This window comes from Procambarus clarkii, chromosome 76 (assembly GCF_040958095.1).
Source record: "Procambarus clarkii isolate CNS0578487 chromosome 76, FALCON_Pclarkii_2.0, whole genome shotgun sequence".
Classification (NCBI taxonomy): domain Eukaryota; kingdom Metazoa; phylum Arthropoda; class Malacostraca; order Decapoda; family Cambaridae; genus Procambarus; species Procambarus clarkii.
In genome coordinates, this window is record NC_091225.1 from 23,942,779 (window position 1) to 23,965,142 (window position 22,364).

The following is a 22,364-nucleotide window of genomic DNA, read 5'->3' on the forward strand; positions in this document are numbered from 1 at the left end:
CTATTATGCAGGAAGAACCGCACGTCTATGGGTCATCCAATACGGTTAGCAGACTTCTAGGTGTTACCATTGCTAGGCTTAGGCTCGGCTACAAGTACCTCTGGCAGTTTGTAACATCTGCTGATGTAGACTTGACTAAATGTAAACTCTGTCAGCAGAACTATTCGCATACTTTGCGTCATTATATAATGGAATGAGTAAGTACTTCATTCATAATGATGTACTGCCAGGAATCTTAGCGAAGTATCCTGAGTTTGCTTACTGTAGGTAATGCTGCACATGACTGTAAAGCTGCCGCCCAGTTGGGTGGGTGTGGAGCACATGACTGTAAAGCTGCCGCCCAGTTGGGTGGGTGTGGAGCACATGACTGTAAAGCTGCCGCCCAGTTGGGTGGATGTGGAGCACATGACTGTAAAGCTGCCGCCCAGTTGGGTGGGTGTGGAGCAAGACTAGTAACTGTGACTCACCATAGATGTAAAGTGCCTTGTATAGTGACTGCTGTGAGCCTCTTGTTGAACCACTCCTGATATAAAAAGACTATTGATATACGCACATGTATTTATGTAAAATTAAAATAGAAATGTATAACTAGTTACACAAGGTTGTTACTTGCTTAGCTAAATGATCTGTGGAGTTTAGGTTCCTGAACCCTTATGTACAGAGGCACAGAATGGTTCCTGAACCCTTATGTATAGAGGCAATAATGGTTTCTGAACCCTTATGTACAGATGCACATAATGGTTCCTGAACCCTTGTGTACAGAGGCACATAATGGTTCATGAACCCTTGTGTACAGAGGCACATAATGGCTCCTGAACCCTTATGTACAGAGGCACATAATGGTTCCTGAACCCTTATGTACAGAGGCAATAATGGTTTCTGAACCCTTATGTACAGATGCACATAATGGTTCCTGAACCCTTGTGTACAGAGGCACATAATGGTTCCTGAACCCTTATGTACAGAGGCACATAATAGTTCCTGAACCCTTATGTACAGAGGCACATAATAGTTCCTGAACCCTTATGTATAGAGGTACATAATGGTTCCTGAACCCTTATGTACAGAGGAAATAATGGTTCCTGAACCCTTATGTATAGAGGCAATAATGGTTTCTGAACCCTTATGTACAGAGGCACATAATGGCTCCTGAACCCTTATGTACAGAGGCACATAATGGTTCCTGAACCCTTATGTACAGAGGCACATAATGGTTCCTGAACCCTTATGTACAGAGGCACATAATGGTTCCTGAAACCTTATGTACAGAGGCAATAATGGTTCCTGAACCCTTATGTACAGAGGCAATAATGGTTCCTGAACCCTTATGTACAGAGGCACATAATGGTTCCTGAACCCTTATGTACAGAGGCACATAATGGTTCCTGAACCCTTATGTACAGAGGCACATAATGGTTCCTGAACCCTTATGTACAGAGGCACATAATGGTTCCTGAACCCTTATGTACAGAGGCACATAATGGTTCCTGAACCATTATGTACAGAGGCACATAATGGTTCCTGAACCATTATGTACAGAGGCACATAATGGTTCCTGAACCAGTACGTACAGAGGCACATAATGGTTCCTGAACCATTATGTACAGAGGCACATAATGGTTCCTGAACCATTATGTACAGATGCACATAATGGTTCCTGAACCCTTGTGTACAGAGGCACATAATGGTTCCTGAACCCTTGTGTACAGAGGCACATAATGGTTCCTGAACCCTTGTGTACAGAGGCACATAATGGTTCCTGAACCCTTGTGTACAGAGGCACATAATGGTTCCTGAACCCTAGTGTACAGAGGAACATAATGGTTCCTGAACCCTTATGTACAGAGGCACATAATGGTTCCTGAACCCTTATGTACAGAGGCACATAATGGTTCCTGAACCCTTATGTACAGAGGCACATAATGGTTCCTGAACCCTTATGTACAGAGGCACATAATGGTTCCTGAACCCTTATGTACAGAGGCACATAATGGTTCCTGAACCCTTATGTACAGAGGCACATAATGGTTCCTGAACCCTTGTGTACAGAGGCACATAATGGTTCCTGAACCCTTATGTACAGAGGCACATAATGGTTCCTGAACCCTTATGTACAGAGGCACATAATGGTTCCTGAACCCTTATGTACAGAGGCACATAATGGTTCCTGAACCCTTATGTATAGAGGCACATAATGGTTCCTGAACCCTTATGTACAGAGGCACATAATTTCACAAAGACCAACAAAAGTTCAGAGAATAGAAATCATTCCTAACAAACATTCTGGACTTTTATGATAAAGTAACAAGAAAAAGGTAGGATGGGGGAAGGATGGGCAGACTACATATTTCTGGACTGCCATCAAGCCTTTGATACAGTTCCGCACAGGAGATTGCTATTCAAACTTGAGAGGCAGGCGGGAGTAAGAGGAAAAGCCGTAGCATGGGTAAGGAACTACCTAACAGGAAGGAACCAGAGAGTAATTGTAAGGGGGCGAGAGGTCAGACTGGTGAACAGTAACGAGTGGAGTACCTCAAGGGTCGGTGCTGGGACCAGTTATATTTCTTATATACGTGAACGATATGTCTACAGGAATCGAGTCCTATATGTAGATGTTTGCGGGTGACGCGAAATGAAAGAGACGAGTTGTGACAGATGAGGATTGCAGGATCCTTCAAGAGCACTTGAACAGGTTGCAGAGATGGTCAGAGAAATGGCTACTGGAGTTCAACACAAGCAAGTGTAAAGTTATAGAAATGGGACTATAGGTGACGAGAGACCAAAAGGTCAGTACACAATGAGGGGAAACTACCTTCCTGTGACGATTCGAGAAAGAGACCTGGGAGTGGACGTAACACCAAATCTAACTCCTGAGGCACATATAAATAGGATAACGACAGCAGCGTACTCTTAAGCTAGCAAAAGTTAGAACACCATTCAGAAACCTAAGGAGGCATTCAGCGCATTTTACACTGCCAACGTAAGACCAGTCTTAGAGAATGCCGCGCCATCATGGAGTCCCCGCCTGAAGAAACACATAAGGAAACTGGAAAAGGTTAGAAAAAGGTGCAACGAGGCTCGTCCCAGAGTTACATGCGATGGGATATGAAGAACGACTGAAGGAACTGACCCTGACGGCGTTAGAAAAGAGGAGGGACCGGGAAGATATGAACGCAGCATACAAAATACTTAGGGGAATTGACAGTGGAAATAGACGAAATGATCACACGGAATACCAACAGAACAAGGGGGACATGGTGGAAGCTGTAGCTGTAAGCTAGAGCAGCATGGTGCAAGGTAGAGCAGCTGTAACTCAGATGAGTCACACAGATGTTAGAAAGTTTTCTTTTAGCGTGAGAATAGTGGGGAAATAGAATGAACTAAAGGAGCAGGTTGTGGAAGGAAACACTATCATAGCTTTAAAACTAGATATGATAGGGAAATAGGACAGGAGTCGTTACTTTAAACAACTGGAGGCTAGAAATGTGGGCTTTAAGAGCCAACCCTCGATCCTGCGTGTACAAATAGATGAGTACACACAAACACACACACACACACACACACACACACACACACACACACACACACACACACACACACACACACACACACACACACACCACCACCACCACCACACACCACCACATCACTGCCATTAGGCAGTGATGTGGTGGAGGCTGACTCCATACACAGTTTCAACTGTAGATATGATAGAGCCCAGTAGGCTCAGGAATCTGTACACCAGTTGATTGACAGTTGAGAGGCGGGACCAAAGAGCAAAAGCTCAATCCCCGCAAGCACAAATAGGTGAGTACAAATAGGTGAGTACACAATGATCACTACCTACAAAATCCTCAGGGGAATTGACTAGACAATGATAAACTATTCAACACTGGTGGTACGCGAACAAGGGGACACAGGTGGAAGCTGAGTACCCAAAGACAGCATTCAGCTGTCTTTCCTGACGGGCGCGGAGTGTCCAAGACTCACTGCCATAAAGAAGAGTGCTCAGGACACAGGCTCTGTAAACCTGAATCTTAGTATACTTAGCCTATTGTTGGCCCACACTCTCTTTGTCAGTTTGGACATGGTAGTAGATGCCTTACCGATGCGTTTGTTTAGCTCCGTATCAAGAGAGAGGGAGTCAGAGATTGTGGAGCCCAGGTACACGAAGTCGTGAACGACTTCCAGTTTGGAATCAGAGATGCCGATGTCGGGTGGGGAGTCCACTCCTTGTCCCATGACTTGTGTTTTCTTCAGACTGATGGTGAGTCCGAAAGCCTGAGAGGCCTCGCTGAAGCGGGTTATGAGCCGTTGGAGGTCTTCAGCTGAGTGGGCAGTGACTGCTGCGTCGTCGGCAAAAAGGAAGTCACGCAGACACCTCAGCTGAACCTTCGTCTTGGCTCTCAGCCTGGCGAGGTTAAAGAGCTTTCCATCCGACCTGGTCCGGAGGTAAATACCTTCCGTGACAGATCCGAAGGCGTGCTATGACAACCCCTTGTCATAAGAATAGAATAAGCTATTCATAAGCTGCCAGTATACACCAATATATATATATATATATATATATATAATATATATTATTAAATATGACCGAAAAAGTAAGATTAATAATTCTAACACGAATTTTCTCAATCTTTCGTACATTTCGTTTCACTGTTGGAGGTAAATCAAAAATCAATTCTCCAAAATTCATTTTTATTTCTAGTCTGACGCGACACGAGCGCGTTTCGTAAAACTTATTACATTTTCAAAGACTTTAGTTCACAAATACACAACTGAATAGAACTTACGCATCTCCGATTTTATATCTACATTTGAGTGAGGTGGAAGGGGTGATGTGGCATTAACACAAGACAGAACAAGATGTGGTATTAATAGGGTATTAATTTCATCAACACAAGACAGAACAAGAGTATTAATAGGGTATTAATTTCATCAACACAACACAGAACAAGAGTATTAATAGGGTATTAATTTCATCAACACAAGACAGAACACGAAACAATGGATATTGAATAGAAGTGTTTGTAGAAAGCCTATTGGTCCATATTTCTTGATGCTTCTATATTGGAGCGGAGTCTTGAGGTGGGTAGAATATAGTTGTGCAATAATTGGCTGTTGATTGCTGGTGTTGACTTCTTGATGTGTAGTGCCTCGCAAACGTCAAGCCGCCTGCTATCGCTGTATCTATCGATGATTTCTGTGTTGTTTACTAGGATTTCTCTGGCGATGGTTTGGTTGTGGGAAGAGATTATATGTTCCTTAATGGAGCCCTGGTGCTTATGCATCGTTAAACGCCTAGAAAGAGATGTTGTTGTCTTGCCTATATACTGGGGTTTTTGGAGCTTACAGTCCCCAAGAGGGCATTTGAAGGCATAGACGACGTTAGTCTCTTTTAAAGCGTTCTGTTTTGTGTCTGGAGAGTTTCTCATGAGTAGGCTGGCCGTTTTTCTGGTTTTATAGTAAAACAGAAAAGAAGAAAAGCCTATACAGAAAAACGGCCAGCCTACTCATGAGAAACTCTCCAGACACAAAACAGAACGCTTTAAAAGAGACTAACGTCGTCTATGCCTTCAAATGCCCTCTTGGGGACTGTAAGCTCCAAAAAACCCAGTATATAGGCAAGACAACAACATCTCTTTCTAGGCGTTTAACGATGCATAAGCACCAGGGCTCCATTAAGGAACATATAATCTCTTCCCACAACCAAACCATCGCCAGAGAAATCCTAGTAAACAACACAGAAATCATCGATAGATACAGCGATAGCAGGCGGCTTGACGTTTGCGAGGCACTACACATCAAGAAGTCAACACCAGCAATCAACAGCCAATTATTGCACAACTATATTCTACCCACCTCAAGACTCCGCTCCAATATAGAAGCATCAAGAAATATGGACCAATAGGCTTTCTACAAACACTTCTATTCAATATCCATTGTTTCGTGTTCTGTCTTGTGTTGATGAAATTAATACCCTATTAATACTCTTGTTCTGTGTTGTGTTGATGAAATTAATACCCTATTAATACTCTTGTTCTGTCTTGTGTTGATGCCACATCACCCCTTTCCATCTCACTCAAATGTAGATATAAAATCGGAGATGCGTAAGTTCTATTCAGTTGTGTATTTGTGAACTAAAGTCTTTGAAAATGTAATAAGTTTTACGAAACGCGCTCGTGTCGCGTCAGACTAGAAATAAAAATGAATTTTGGAGAATTGATTTTTGATTTACCTCCAACAGTGAAACGAAATGTACGAAAGATTGAGAAAATTCGTGTTAGAATTATTAATCTTACTTTTTCGGTCATATTTAATAATATATGTCTACAGGAAAGACTGCTACCAAAATATACTAATATATATATATATATATATATATATATATATATATATATATATATATATATATATATATATATATATATATATATATAAGAGAGACCTGGGGTATACCCAGGTATACCCCAGGTCTCTCTACTCCCTCTCCTTCCTCTAATTTCTATTCTTCCGTACAACGGTAGAGCGACGGTCTCGCTTCATGCAGGTCGGCGTTCAATCCCCGACCGTCCAAGTGGTTGGACACCATTCCTTTCCTCCCATCCTAAATCCTTATCCAGACCCCTTCCAAGTGCTATATAGTCATAATGGCTTGGCGCCTTCCCCCGATAATTCCCCCCCCCCCCTCCATTCTTCCTCTCCCCTTTTTCAGAAAAGTTAATTAATATTACAGAGTGCTAAAAATAGCTAAACACACTGTGGGGAAACGCATTTCCAATTCCAGACCATGACTATTATAAGGGGTCAATATAGATGGTAATATTTCTTAAAGTGTGACACTTGGGCCGACCCACGACTGGCTTATGACACCCTCATACCCCCCTTCCCCCATTATGGCGTCTTGAAAAAATTGGATGAGATGGTTCTGAGCACCCCTAAACTTCCATATGAAATTGGCGATATTGCTCTGAAAAAAAAGACACGCTAATTGCTAGGCTGGCGGGGAAATCTTTTTAAACATTGTGCAACATTAAAATGGCCACGAGCCAGGACATGATAATGGCCATCAAGGCCAAATAATTAAAGCAGAACTACTTGTTCCTCTATTCCCCCACATGAAAATATACTAGAGGCGCCACAGCATTAAAGCTCTGCAGCTTTTATGCCGTGGAACACAGAGAGGCAATTAGAATTTACTCCTCAGATATATTAATATGTTACTTTATTTATATTTTCAGTAAATTAAGTTACCCCTTCAAATAATAATTTTCTCTTAATACACTCGTGATATGACCATGCGCCCCGCTAGGCTACCACCGCTATACTGTTAGTGTGTCTGCCACTCTTGTATAAAATATTGCCATATATACATATTAAAATGGACACCATTGTGAGTAATAATAATGTTAACTCATCAGTTAATAATACATGCATATCAAAATCTATTTTGGGAAAGTACTGATATGAAAATTAACAATTTATGAAGTATAGAGTAATCACACTAACATGACTGTATCAATGAGGAAATGTGCAGCAGTAGCCTACGTGTCCTAGTTGACTAGGGCGTGTGCTTGGGAACACCCTCCGCGTAAGTTCGAACCCTCAACACGGTTCATACGGATTTTCTAAATTTATAAAGTAATAATTCCAATCTCGGTGCTCTACCGAATCACTTATAATCAGTGACAGTCAAAACACAACTAATTGTACAGAAAGTACTCTCTATATAGGCAGTTTTGTCAGAACATTATATTAAACGTTGACAACTGTGTAACACCAGTAACACAAGCCTAGCTCAAGAGAATATATCAAACACATCTCATATTGGCACATGGTAAATAGTACATTAGTTCATCAGTTATCGGCGTTCTCACAAATGACCAATTAAGATAAGCCCATACGACTCTTCTTTAAATGTCTTTCGATGTTTTCTTGACGCTAGGATACGACAGAAATCCTTCACAACAACCTCGTTGATCTGTCTTTCTTTGAGGGGACGGAGAAGTTCCCGCCGTGCACCTTGCCTTCATAACTCACACACGGAATATAATTACTTGTAAATTCAACAGTAGCTCCCATTGGCTGGTGCGAACGTGTTCCTCCTGCATGATTCCTCCCTAATGAATGGTGGGTGTCCAACTACTCTGCGCCTGACTCTTTTTGTCGACAGTGTTCGATCAGTGTTCAGCACTTTAACAATGTTTGAAATCTTCGTGGCGCAGTGGTCAAATTGCGCCCCGCGCTTCGCGAGAGATTTGACCTGGGTTCGTATTCTGGCCGGGAGGGATAGACTAGGCGCTAGTCCTTAACTGTACGCCTCTGTTCACCCAGCAGTGAATAGGTACCTGGTTGTTAAACGATTTGGCGGGTCGTATTCCAGAGAAAATTGAAAATTAGGATTAATGACCTGCCCGAGACGCTAAGCGTGCTGGTGGCTGTACAAGAATGTAAGAACTCTTGTATATATAAATAAAACAATTACATCCTCACAAATACTGACTAGCATGAAGGGTACAGGGCTTCCACCAAGCCGTGAGTACTTCCACTTGTCCAGGTATGTACATGGATGAATGAGGAAAAGTCTTGGCCAACTCATCAGTTCTATCATGCATTCGGAGACCAATATGGGAAGGAATCCACATGAGACAAACTCTGACTCCATCATTGATTATTTCACTATATCTGTGTCTAGCTTCAGAGACAAGCATGTCACAGTTATGCCTTGGGGAGCTGAGGGCAGTCAAGGATGACCATGGGTTGCTCCCTCCCTCCCGGGGTTCGAACCTGGGATTCCCGATTGTGAGTCGAGAACAAGCCCAGCTGTATTACCGACACCTTCCAAGAGAATGAGGAGGAGACAAGGAAGGGGTCAGTGACTAACTACACATTACAAGCTCTCAAGAGAGGAATAACTTTATAATTACTCTGTCTAAAGTCACCATAATTGCATTTGTCACAAACTTTTTTAATTGGAAAAAAACGAGGTTTCAAAGACCGAACAGTTAATATTTGTTTCTCGTTTGATTTCGTTAATGGAAGTGTGTGAACAGTGTGATCTTGACTTGTGCCCTCTGGTGTAGGTGCCCTGTGTCTTGTACCCCCTGGTGTAGGTGTCCTGTGTCCTGTACCCCGTGGTGTAGGTGCCCTGTGTCTTGTACCTCCTGGTGAAGGTGTCCTGTGTCCTGTACCCCCTGGTGTAGGTGTCCTGTGTCCTGTACCCCCTGGTGTTGGTGCCCTGTGTCTTGTAACCCCTGGTGTTGGTGTCCTGTGTCTTGTACCCCCTGGTGTAGGTGCCCTGTGTCTTGTACCCCCTGGTGTAGGTGTCCTGTGTCCTGTACCCCCTGGTGTAGGTGCCCTGTGTCTTGTACCCCCTGGTGTTGGTGTCCTGTGTCTTGTACCCCCTGGTGTTGGTGCCCTGTGTCTTGTAACCCCTGGTGTTGGTGTCCTGTGTCTTGTACCCCCTGGTGTAGGTGCCCTGTGTCTTGTACCCCCTGGTGTTGGTGTCCTGTGTCCTGTACCCCGTGGTGTAGGTTCCCTGTGTCTTGTACCCCCTGGTGTAGGTGTCCTGTGTCCTGTACCCCCTGGTGTAGGTGCCCTGTGTCTTGTACCCCCTGGTGTTGGTGTCCTGTGTCTTGTACCCCCTGGTGTTGGTGCCCTGTGTCTTGTAACCCCTGGTGTTGGTGTCCTGTGTCTTGTACCCCCTGGTGTAGGTGCCCTGTGTCTTGTACCCCCTGGTGTTGGTGTCCTGTGTCCTGTACCCCCTGGTGTTGGTGTCCTGTGTCTTGTACCCCCTGGTGTAGGTGCCCTGTGTCTTGTACCCCCTGGTGTTGGTGTCCTGTACCCCCTGGTGTTGGTGCCCTGTGTCTTGTACCCCCTGGTGTAGGTGCCCTGTGTCTTGTACCCCCTGGTGTTGGTGTCCTGTACCCCCTGGTGTTGGTGTCCTGTGTCTTGTACCCCCTGGTGTTGGTGTCCTGTGTCCTGTACCCCCTGGTGTTGGTGTCCTGTGTCTTGTACCCCCTGGTGTTGGTGTCCTGTGTCTTGTACCCCCTGGTGTTGGTGTCCTGTGTCTTGTACCCCCTGGTGTTGGTGTCCTGTGTCTTGTACCCCCTGGTGTTAGTGTCCTGTGTCTTGTACCCCCTGGGGTAGGTGCCCTGTGTCTTGTACCCCCTGGTGTTGGTGTCCTGTACCCCCTGGTGTTGGTGTCCTGTGTCTTGTACCCCCTGGTGTTGGTGTCCTGTGTCTTGTACCCCCTGGTGTTGGTGCCTTGTGTCTTGTACCCCCTGGTGTTGGTGTCCTGCGTCTTGTACCCCCTGGTGTAGGTGCCCTGTGTCTTGTACCCCCTGGTGTTGGTGTCCTGTGTCTTGTACCCCCCTGGTGTAGGTGCCCTGTATCTTGTACCCCCTGGTGTAGGTGCTTTGTACCCCCTGGTGTTGGTGCCCTGTGTCTTGTACCCCCTGGTGTTGGTGCCCTGTGTCTTGTACCTCCTGGTGTTGGGGCCCTGTGTCTTGTACCCCCTGGTGTTGGTGTCCTGTGTCTTGTACCCCCTGGTGTTGGAGCCCTGTGTCTTGTACCCCCTGGTGTTGGTGCCCTGTGTCTTGTACCCCCTGGTGTTGGTGCCCTGTGTCTTGTACCCCCTGGTGTAGGTGTCCTGTGTCTTGTACCCCCTGGTGTTGGTGTCCTGTGTCTTGTACCCCCTGGTGTTGGTGTCCTGTGTCTTGTACCCCCTGGTGTTAGTGCCCTGTGTCTTGTACCCCCTGGTGTTGGTGCCCTGTGTCTTGTACCCACTGGTGTTGGTGCCCTCTGTCTTGTACCCCCTGGTGTTGGTGCCCTCTGTCTTGTACCCCCTGGTGTTGGTGCCCTGTGTCTTGTACCCCCTGGTGTTGGTGTCCTGTGTCTTGTACCCCCTGGTGTTGGTGTCCTGTGTCTTGTACCCCCTGGTGTTGGTGTGCTGTGTCCTGTACCCCCTGGTGTTGGTGTCCTGTGTCTTGTACCCCCTGGTGTTGGTGTCTTGTGTCTTGTACCCCCCTGGTGGTGGTGCCCTGTGTCTTGTACCCCCTGGTGTTGGTGTCCTGTGTCTTGTACCCCCTGGTGTTGGTGTCTTGTACCCCCTGGTGTTGGTGTCTTGTACCCCCTGGTGTTGGTGTCTTGTACCCCCTGGTGTTGGTGCCCTGTGTCTTGTACCCCCTGGTGTTGGTGTCCTGTGTCTTGTACCCCCTGGTGTTGGTGTCCTGTGTCTTGTACCCCCTGGTGTTGGTGCCCTGTGTCCTGTACCCCCTGGTGTTGGTGACCTGTGTCTTGTACCCCCTGGTGTTGTTGTCCTGTGTCTTGTACCCCCTGGTGTAGGTGCCCTGTGTCTTGTACCCCCTGGTGTTGGTGTCCTGTGTCTTGTACCCCCTGGTGTTGGTGTCCTGTGTCTTGTACCCCCTGGTGTTGGTGTCCTGTGTCTTGTACCCCCTGGTGTTGGTGTCCTGTGTCTTGTACCCCCTGGTGTAGGTGCCCTGTGTCTTGTACCCCCTGGTGTTGGTGTCCTGTGTCTTGTACCCGCTGGTGTTGGTGTCCTGTGTCTTGTACCCCCTGGTGTTGGTGTCCTGTGTCTTGTACCCCCTGGTGTTGGTGCCCTGTGTCTTGTACCCTTTGGTGTAGGTGCCCTGTGTCTTGTACCCCCTGGTGTTGGTGTCTTGTACCCCCTGGTGTAGGTGTCCTGTGTCTTGTACCCCCTGGTGTTGGTGCCCTGTGTCTTGTACCCCCTGGTGTTGGTGTCCTGTGTCTTGTACCCCCTGGTGTATGCGCCCTGTGTCTTGTACCCCCTTGTGTAGGTGCCCTGTATGTTGTACCCCCTGGTGTAGGTGCTTTGTACCCCCTGGTGTTGGTGCCCTGTGTCTTGTACCCCCTGGTGTTGGTGCCCTGTGTCTTGTACCCCCTGGTGTTGGTGTCCTGTGTCTTGTATCCCCTGGTGTTGGTGCCCTGTGTCTTGTACCCCCTGGTGTTGGTGCCCTGTGTCTTGTACCCCTTGGTGTTGGTGTCCTGTGTCTTGTACCCCCTGGTGTTGGTGTCCTGTGTCTTGTACCCCCTGGTGTTGGTGTCCTGTGTCTTGTACCCCCTGGTGTTGGTGTCCTGTGTCTTGTACCCCCTGGTGTTGGTGACCTGTGTCTTGTACCCCCTGGTGTTGGTGTCCTGTGTCTTGTACCCCCTGGTGTTGGTGTCCTGTGTCTTGTACCCCCTGGTGTTGGTGACCTGTGTCTTGTACCCCCTGGTGTTGGTGACCTGTGTCTTGTACCCCCTGGTGTTGGTGTCCTGTGTCTTGTACCCCCTGGTGTTGGTGTCCTGTACCCCCTGGTGTTGGTGCCCTGTGTCTTGTACCCCCTGGTGTTGGTGTCTTGTACCCCCTGGTGTTGGTGCCCTGTGTCTTGTACCCCCTGGTGTTGGTGTCTTGTACCCCCTGGTGTAGGTGTCCTGCGTCTTGTACCTCCTGGTGTAGGTGTCCTGTGTCTTGTACCCCCTGGTGCAGGTGCCCTGTGTCTTGTACCCCCTGGTGTAGGTGCCCTGTGTCCTGTACCCCCTGGTGTTGGTGTCCTGTGTCTTGTACCCCCTGGTGCTGGTGTCTTGTACCCCTTGGTGTTGGTGTCTTGTACCCCCTGGTGTAGGTGTCCTGTGTCTTGTACCCCCTGGTGTTGGTGTCCTGTGTCTTGTACCCCCTGGTGTTGGTGTCTTGTACCCCGTGGTGTTGGTGTCTTGTACCCCCTGGTGTTGGTGTCTTGTACCCCCTGGTGTAGGTGTCCTGTGTCTTGTACCCCCTGGTGTTGGTGTCCTGTGTCTTGTACCCCCTGGTGTAGGTGCCCTGTGTCTTGTACCCCCTGGTGTTGGTGTCTTGTACCCCCTGGTGTAGGTGTCCTGTGTCTTGTACCCCCTGGTGTTGGTGCCCTGTGTCTTGTACCCCCTGGTGTAGGTGCCCTGTGTCTTGTACCCCCTGGTGTTGGTGTCTTGTACCCCCTGGTGTTGGTGTCTTGTACCCCCTGGTGTAGGTGTCCTGTGTCTTGTACCCCCTTGTGTTGGTGTCCTGTGTCTTCTACCCCCTGGTGTATGCGCCCTGTGTCTTGTACCCCCTGGTGTTGGTGTCCTGTGTCTTGTACCCCCTGGTGTAGGTGCCCTGTATCTTGTACCCCCTGGTGTAGGTGCTTTGTAACCCCTGGTGTTGGTGCCCTGTGTCTTGTACCCCCTGGTGTTGGTGCCCTGTGTCTTGTACCCCCTGGTGTTGGTGTCCTGTGTCTTGTATCCCCTGGTGTTGGTGCCCTGTGTCTTGTACCCCCTGGTGTTGGTGCTCTGTGTCTTGTACCCCTTGGTGTTGGTGTCCTGTGTCTTGTACCCCCTGGTGTTGGTGTCCTGTGTCTTGTACCCCCTGATGTTGGTGTCCTGTGTCTTGTACCCCCTGGTGTTGGTGCCCTGTGTCTTGTACCCCCTGGTGTTGGTGTCCTGTGTCTTGTACCCCCTGGTGTTGGTGTCCTGTGTCTTGTACCCCCTGGTGTTGGTGTCCTGTGTCTTGTACCCCTTGGTGTTGGTGCCCTGTGTCTTGTACCCCCTGGTGTTGGTGTCCTGTGTCTTGTACCGCCTGGTGTTGGTGTCCTGTGTCTTGTACCCCCTAGTGTTGGTGTCCTGTGTCTTGTACCTTTTGGTGTTGGTGACCTGTGTCTTGTACCCCCTGGTGTTGGTGCCCTGTGTCTTGTACCCCCTGGTGTTGGTGCCCTGTGTCTTGTACCCCCTGGTGTTGGTGCCCTGTGTCTTGTACCCCTTGGTGTTGGTGTCCTGTGTCTTGTACCCCCTGGTGTTGGTGCCCTGTGTCTTGTACCCCCTGGTGTTGGTGCCCTGTGTCTTGTAACCCCTTGGTGTTGATGCCCTGTGTCTTGTACCCCCTGGTGTTGGTGTCCTGTGTCTTGTACCCCCTGGTGTTGGTGACCTGTGTCTTGTACCCCCTGGTGTTGGTGTCCTGTGTCTTGTACCCCTGGTGTTGGTGCCCTGTGTCTTGTACCCCCTGGTGTTGGTGTCCTGTGTCTTGTACCCCCTGGTGTTGGTGTCTTGTACCCCCTGGTGTTGGTGTCCTGTGTCTTGTACCCCCTGGTGTTGGTGTCTTGTACCCCCTGGTGTTGGTGTCTTGTACCCCCTGGTGTATGCGCCCTGTGTCTTGTACCCCCTGGTGTTGGTGTCCTGTGTCTTGTACCCCCTGGTGTAGGTGCCCTGTATCTTGTACCCCCTGGTGTAGGTGCTTTGTAACCCCTGGTGTTGGTGCCCTGTGTCTTGTACCCCCTGGTGTTGGTGCCCTGTGTCTTGTACCCCCTGGTGTTGGTGTCTTGTACCCCCTGGTGGTGGTGTCCTGTGTCCTGTACCCCCTGGTGTTGGTGTCCTGTGTCTTGTACCCCCTGGTGTTGGTGTCCTGTGTCTTGTACCCCCTGGTGTTAGTGTCCTGTGTCTTGTACCCCCTGGTGTTGGTGTCCTGTGTCTTGTACCCCCTGGTGTTGGTGTCCTGTGTCTTGTACCCCCTGGTGTAGGTGCCCTGTGTCTTGTTCCCCCTGGTGTTGGTGTCCTGTGTCTTGTACCCCCTGGTGTTGGTGTCCTGTGTCTTGTACCCACTGGTGTTGGTGTCCTGTGTCTTGTACCCCCTGGTGTAGGTGCCCTGTGTCTTGTTCCCCCTGGTGTTGGTGTCCTGTGTCTTGTACCCCCTGGTGTTGGTGCCCTGTGTCTTGTACCCCCTGGTGTTGGTGTCTTGTACCCCCTGGTGTTGATGTCTTGTACCCCCTGGTGGTGGTGTCCTGTGTCCTGTACCCCCTGGTCTTGGTGTCCTGTGTCTTGTACCCCCTGGTGTTGGTGTCCTGTGTCTTGTACCCCCTGGTGTTGGTGTCCTGTGTCTTGTACCCCCCTGGTGTTGGTGTCCTGTGTCTTGTAGCCCCTGGTGTTGGTGTCCTGTGTCTTGTACCCCCTAGTGTTGGTGTCCTGTGTCTTGTACCCCCTGGTGTAGGTGCCCTGTGTCTTGTACCCCCTGGTGTTGGTGCCCTGTGTCTTGTACCCCCTGGTGTTGGTGTCCTGTGTCTTGTACCCCCTGGTGTAGGTGCCCTGTGTCTTGTACCCCCTGGTGTTGGTGCCCTGTGTCTTGTACCCCCTGGTGTCCTGTGTCTTGTACCCCCTGGTGTAGGTGCCCTGTGTCTTGTACCCCCTGGTGTTGGTGCCCTGTGTCTTGTACCCCCTGGTGTAGGTGCCCTGTGTCTTGTACCCCCTGGTGTAGGTGCCCTGTGTCTTGTACCCCCTGGTGTTGGTGACCTGTGTCTTGTACCCCCTGGTGTTGGTGCCCTGTGTCTTGTACCCCCTGGTGTTGGTGCCCTGTGTCTTGTACCCCCTGGTGTAGGTGCCCTGTGTCTTGTACCCCCTGGTGTTGGTGCCCTGTGTCTTGTAGCCCCTGTTAGTGGTGCCCTGTGTCTTGTACCCCCTGGTGTTGGTGCCCTGTGTCTTGTACCCTCTGGTGTTGGTGCCCTGTGTCTTGTACCCCCTGGTGTTGGTGCCCTGTGTCTTGTACCCCCTGGTGTTGGTGCCCTGTACCCCCTGGTGTCTCGCCCACACCAGTTCTCCAGTGGTAGCTTGCCCACAACGGTAGTCCTGTTGATAATTATCTACTGTTAGCTAAAGTAAACAGTGTTATCCAGATCGGCGAGTTATAAGATCACTGGCAGCTTGTTGATCAGAGCCAGAGAGACAATTCCCAGGCTCCTTGGGCACTGGCACTGTGGGTATACTATGTGGCACTGTGCCACGAAGGAGCAGACTGGCCCTGCCCCATTTCACTCTGCAGGCTGTTTAAAATCTAACCTTTAAGCTTATTATATAACGTGACTGAAAATTGGAAATGTAAACTACTGTTGAAGCAAATGCTGTTACTGTAATTACTGCGGCTGTTATTGCGGCTGTAACTACCATTGTTGGTACAAAGACCCTTCCATCCCTAACAATGGGTTCATTACACTACCCACTATTTTCTCGTGCCCTGAGGAGGCTATACACACACACACACACACACACACACACACACACACACACACACACACACACACACACACACACACACACACACACACACACACACATCCAGGGGCCTGTGGCTGAGTGGTCAGCGCTCGGGATACGTAGTCCTAGGGACCGGGGACAGATCCCCGGTGATCCCCGATTAACCTGTTCACCTAGCAGTAAATAGGTACCTCTGAGTTAGATAGCTGCTACGGGCTTCTTCCTGGAAATGTGTGTGTGTGTGTGTACTCACCTAATTGTGCTTGCGGGGGGTTGAGCTTTGGCTCTTTGGTCCCGCCTCTCAACCGTCAATCAACTGGTGTACAGATTCCTGAGCCTACTGGGCTCTATCATATCTACATTTGAAACTGTGTATGGAGTCAGCCTCCACCACATCACTTCCTAATGCATTCCATTTACTAACTACTCTGACACTGAAAAAATTCTTTCTAACGTCTCTGTGGCTCATTTGGGTACTCAACTTCCACCTGTGTCCCCTTGTTCGCGTCCCACCAGTGTTGAATAGTTCATCCTTGTTTACCCGGTCGATTCCCCTGAGGATTTTGTAGGTTGTGATCATGTCCCCCCTTACTCTTCTGTCTTCCAGTGTCGTAAGGTACATTTCCCGCAGCCTTTCCTCATAACTCATGCCTCTTAGTTCTGGGACTAGTCTAGTAGCATACCTTTGGACTTTTTCCAGCTTCGTCTTGTACTTGACAAGGTACGGGCTCCATGCTGGGGCCGCATACTCCAGGATTGGTCTTACATATGTGGTGTACAAGATTCTGAATGATTCCTTACACAGGTTCCTGAACGCCGTTCTGATGTTAGCCAGCCTCGCATATGCCGCAGACGTTATTCTCTTTATGTGGGCTTCAGGAGACAGGTTTGGTGTGATATCAACTCCTAGATCTTTCTCTCTGTCTGTTTCATTAAGTACTTCATCTCCTATTCTGTATCCTGTGCCTGGCCTCCTGTTTCCACTGCCTAGTTTCATTACTTTGCATTTACTCGGGTTGAACTTCAAAAGCCATTTGTTGGACCATTCACTCAGTCTATCTAGGTCATCTTGTAGCCTCCTACTATCGTCCTCAGTTTCAATCCTCCTCATAATTTTTGCATCGTCGGCAAACATTGAGAGGAACAAATCTATAGCCTCTGGGAGATCATTTACATATACCAGAAGCAGTATAGGTCCAAGGACTGACCCCTGCGGGACTCCACTTGTGACGTCTCGCCAATCTGAGACCTCACCCCTCACACAGACTCGTTGTCTCCTGTTGCTTAGGTAATCCTCTATCCACCGGAGTACCTTCCCTTTCACTCCAGCCTGCATCTCCAACTTTCGCACTAGCCTCTTGTGTGGCACTGTATCAAAGGCTTTCTGACAATCCAAAAATATGCAGTCTGCCCACCCTTCTCTTTCTTGCCTTATTTTTGTTGCCTGGTCGTAGAATTCAAGTAACCCTGTGAGGCAGAACCTGCCATCCCTGAACCCATGTTGATGCTGTGTTACAAAGTTCCTTCGCTCCAGATGCTCCACTAGTTTTTTTTCGCACAATCTTCTCCATCAGCTTGCATGGTATGCAGGTTAGGGACACTGGCCTGTAGTTCAGTGCCTCCTGTCTATCCCCTTTCTTGTATATCGGGACTACGTTAGCTGCTTTCCAAATATCTGGCAGTTCCCCTGTTGCCAGTGATTTGTTATACACCATGGAGAGTGGTAGGCACAGTTCTCTTGCTCCTTCCTTTAGAACCCTAGGGGAGATTCCATCTGGGCCTATAGCCTTCGTCACATCCAACTCTAGTAAACACTTCCTTACTTCCCCGCTGGTAATCTCAAACTCTTCCAGTGGTTCCTGGTTAGCTATTCCCTCACTTACCTCTGGAATTTCTCCTTGCTCTAAGGTGAAGACCTCCTGGAATTTCTTATTCAATTCCTCACACACTTCCTTGTCATTTGTAGTGAATCCTTCTGCCCCTATCCTTAATTTCATAACCTGTTCCTTTACTGTTGTTTTTCTCCTAATGTGGCTATGCAACAATTTAGGATGAGTCTTTGCCTTGCTTTTGTGTGTGTGTGTGTGTGTGTGTGTGTGTGTGTGTGTGTGTGTGTGTGTGTGTGTGTGTGTGTGTGTGTGTTGGAAAAGAAACAAAAAAAAAACAGTTGATTGACAGTTGAGAGTCGGGCCCAAGCTCAGCCAGTCCCAGAGCTCAACCCCTGCAAACACAAGGTGATGGAGAAGATTGTGAGAAAAAGCTAGTAACACATCTGGAGAGAAGAGACTTCGTGACAACCCATCAACATGGGTTCAGGGAGGGTAAATCTTGCCTTACAGGCTTGATAGAATTCTACGATCAGGTGACAAAGATTAAGCAAGAAAGAGAAGGATGGGCGTACTGCATTTTCTTGGATTGTTGGAAAGCCTTTGACACAGTACCCCATAAGAAGCTGGTACATAAGCTGGAGAAACAGGCAGGTGTAGCTGGTAAGGTGCTCCAGTGGATAAGGGAGTACTTAAGCAATAGGAAGCAGAGAGTTACGGTGAGGGGTGAGACCTCAGATTGGCGTGAAGTCACCAGTGGAGTCCCACAGGGCTCTGTACTCGGACCTATCCTGTTTCTGATATACGTAAATGATCTCCCAGAGGGTATAGACTCATTCCTCTCAATGTTTGCTGACGACGCCAAAATTCAGAAGGAGTTAGTAAGACAGAGGAGGACAGCTTGAGGCTTCAAGAAGACCAAGCACAACTAGGTGAGTACAACTACGTGAGTACCTTTAAAGCTGGCCTTTGTTGTATTAATTCACCGTCGCTAGTCATAAACTAGTTATATCCAGTCATTAGAGGCGTGCACAGTATATTTGTGGTGAACCCTCCTGGCTACAATATCTGGCTGTGTGCTGGTAGTCGGGGCAGGTGTTAGTCTGGCAGGTGTTGTCTTACTCTTGTCAAGTTGTTCTTGTTCACATTAATATTTCTTATGTATCAAGTTGGAGCCGAGTTCTCGTGTGATGTAGGCTTGCTTTGATGAACACTTTTGTTCTCCAGAGATTCTCTCTCTCTCTCTCTCTCTCTCTCTCTCTCTCTCTCTCTCTCTCTCTCTCTCTCTCTCTCTCTCGCTTTCTTTCTATCGTTTTCTCTCGCTTTCTATCATGCATGATAGAGCTGATGTCTTAGCCAAAGAATCTGCCTTTAAAGGAGCCGTTGAGTGTAACCTTGGATTGTCAATGAGCAATCTGAGAGCAGCAGTACACCGAGAACTTCAACAAGATCTTGTAGATCTGAGGCAAAGTGAAATTGACACCAGTAATTCCATCTATCATCATACTATCATGCAAGAGGAGCCACACATCTATGGTTCATCCAATATAATCAGCAGACTTCTAGATGTTACTACTGCTCGGCTTAGACTCGGTTACAAGTATCTCTGGGAATTCTCATTATCTGCTGATGTAGACCTGACCAAATGTAAACTGTGTCAACAAAATTATTCGCACACCCTCCGTCACTATGTGATGGAGTGCGAAAAGATACGTGAATTTAGAGACAATTCTATAACCAATGTTCCAGCGATGTGTCAATATTTCATTCAGAATGATCTGCTACCAGAAATTTTAGCCAAATATCCCCAGTTTGCTAACAGTAGGTAGTAACTAAGTGATTGTAACCTATCCACCGCTGCCCACTGGATGGGGGGCGGTGTGCAGGACAAACACATCAATTGTGACACTAGCTCTCCACATATGCCAGTTGCTTAATTTAGAAACTGTACTTGTGGTCGGTCTCGAACCCATAGATGATGTGACGATGTGCATTGAATTTTGTAACTAGTTCATCAAGATTGTAACTTGCTTAGCTAAATGAATTGTGGGGTTCAGTCCCTGAGCCCATTATGTGCCTCTGTGACCCTTTCTACTACCGCCCACAAGATGGGTATGGGGTGCATAATGAATGAACTAAACTAACTCGCTCTCTCGCTCTCTTTCAGGATTAGAGAGAGAGAGAGAGAGAGTGTGTGTGTGTGTGTGTGTGTGGGGGGGGGGGGGGGCACAGACGGCACCACCCAGTGATCCTCGGCTGTGTCACAGTCGTGTACCACGCTGGAGATAATGTGGCGGGAATCGACTAAGTCATTCCGGAGAGACACGGTGTTCTCGCTGGTAGAAACCTTTGGAGAAGTTTGGGTGTGAAGAGGTTGGCGCGCGTGCCGCCAGAGGGCCGCCAGGCGCCCTGCGATTCGCCTCCCAGGATGAACACCGTCCTTATACCCGCCTAGGTGTGCTTGTGGGGGTTGAGCTCTGGCTCTTTGGTCCCGCCTCTCAACTGTCAATCAACTGGTTGTGTGGCATTGATCCTTGCCATCTGTCACGAGAGCACCGTTTGAGCACTAATCTTCTAATCTTCCTGCTGTATATAAAATTGGAAGATAAATATTTTTTTTCTATGATGAACAAGGTTCTCCTATCTAATCTAGTCCTTTACCTGCTACAACCTCCAGGATGAACGACGTATGGGGTCGTATTATATGAATCTACCTCCACTAGGAAAAAAAATGTGTTGGTAGTAACGTGGGAGTCTTTTAACATGGGGCGGACACTCGATCCCCGCCCATCCTTTCACCCTGGGAGGGACGCCTCCCTCTCCTCCCACACCACCATTCACACCAAAGGTTATGGCCGCCACTTCAGTATCGCCGGGGATTTTTGTTGTCTGTGAAAAATATTTTCGCTGCGTGGGTTGTGATAGAGGTGGGGTGTGTGGGGAAGGTGGGAGGGGGGTGTGGGGAAGGTGGGAGGGGGGTGTGGGGAGAAGGTGGGAGGGGGGTGTGGGGAAGGTGGGAGGGGGGTGTGGGGAAGCTGGGAGGGCGGTGTGTGGGGAAGGTGGGAGGGGGGTGTAGGGAAGGTGGGAGGGGGGGTGTGGGGAAGGTGGGAGGGTGGTGTGTGGGGAAGGTGGGAGGGGGGTGTGTGGGGAAGGTGGGAGGGGGGTGTGTGTGGGGAAGGTGGGAGGGGGTGTGTGGGGAAGGTGGGAGGGGGGGTGTGGGGAAGGTGGGAGGGAGGGTGTGGGGAAGGTGGGAGGGGGTGTGTGGGGAAGGTGGGAGGGAGGGTGTGGGGAAGGTGGGAGGGGGTGTGTGGGGAAGGTGGGAGGGGGGTGTGTGGGGAAGGTGGGAGGGCGGTGTGTGGGGAAGGTGGGAGGGGGGGGGTGTGGGGAAGGTGGGAGGGGGTGTGTGGGGAAGGTGGGAGGGGGTGTGTGGGGAAGGTGGGAGGGGGTGTGTGGGGAAGGTGGGAGGGGGGTGTGTGGGGAAGGTGGGAGGGGGATGTGGGGAAGGTGGGAGGGGGGTGTAGGGAAGGTGGGAGGGGGGGTGTGGGGAAGGTGGGAGGGGGGTGTGGGGAAGGTGGGAGGGGGGGGTGTGGGGAAGGTGGGAGGGGGATGTGGGGAAGGTGGGAGGGGGGTGTGTGGGGAAGGTGGGGGGGTGTAGGGAAGGTGGGAGGGGGGTGTGGGGAAGGTGGGAGGGGGGTGTGGGAAAGGTGGGGGGGGTGGGTTTGGGGAAGGTGGGAGGGGGGGTGTGGGAAAGGTGGGAGGGGGGTTGTGGGGAAGGTGGGAGGGGGGGGTGTGGGGAAGGTGGGAGGGGGGTGTGGGGAAGGGTGGAGGGGGGGGTGTGGGGAAGGTGGGAGGGGGGTGGTGGGGAAGGTGGGAGGGGGGGTGGTGGGGAAGGTGGGAGGGGGGGTGGTGGGGAAGGTGGGAGGGGGGTGGTGGGGAAGGTGAGAGGGGGGTGTGGAGAAGGTGGGAGGGGGGTGTGGGGAAGGTGGGAGGGGGTGTTGGGAAGGTGGGAGGGGGTGGTGGGGAAGGTGAGAGGGGGGGGTGTGGGGAAGGTCGGAGGGGGTGTTGGGAAGGTGGGAGGGGATGGTGGGAAAGGTGGGAGGGGGGTATGGGGAAGGTGGGAGGGGGTGTTGGGAAGGTGGGAGGGGGGGGGGAGCTGTGGGTGGTGCAGGGGAGCTGTGAATGTTGTGGCGGGTGGTAGTGGTGGCTGTTGTGGTAGTCCATATACTTAATCAGTAACTACTTGAAAGTGAAATGTAGCTCCTGGGACCCAGCTGTCGGAAAAACCGACAGCTGGGTTCACCACCCACAGCTCCCCCCCTCCACCACCCACAGCTCCCCCCCTCCACCACCCACAGCTCCCCCCCCTCCACCACCCACAGCTCCCCCCCCTCCACCACCCACAGCTCCCCCCCCTCCACCACCCACAGCTCCCCCCCTCCACCACCCACAGCTCCCCCCCCTCCACCACCCACAGCTAACCCCCCTCCACCA

The 22,364-nt window shown here is 49.7% G+C and overlaps 1 protein-coding gene across 1 annotated transcript in view; it reads right to left on the reverse strand.

Annotated features, from left to right (window-relative positions):
* Positions 1-22,364, reverse strand: part of LOC138357229 (spermatogenesis-associated protein 31H1-like) — a 41,152-nt gene that overhangs the window by 1,575 nt on the left and 17,213 nt on the right. The window contains exon 4 of the mRNA XM_069313889.1: positions 468-523. Within this exon, the coding sequence (XP_069169990.1) occupies positions 468-523 (56 nt within the window). The remainder of the gene's footprint in view (positions 1-467; positions 524-22,364) is intronic.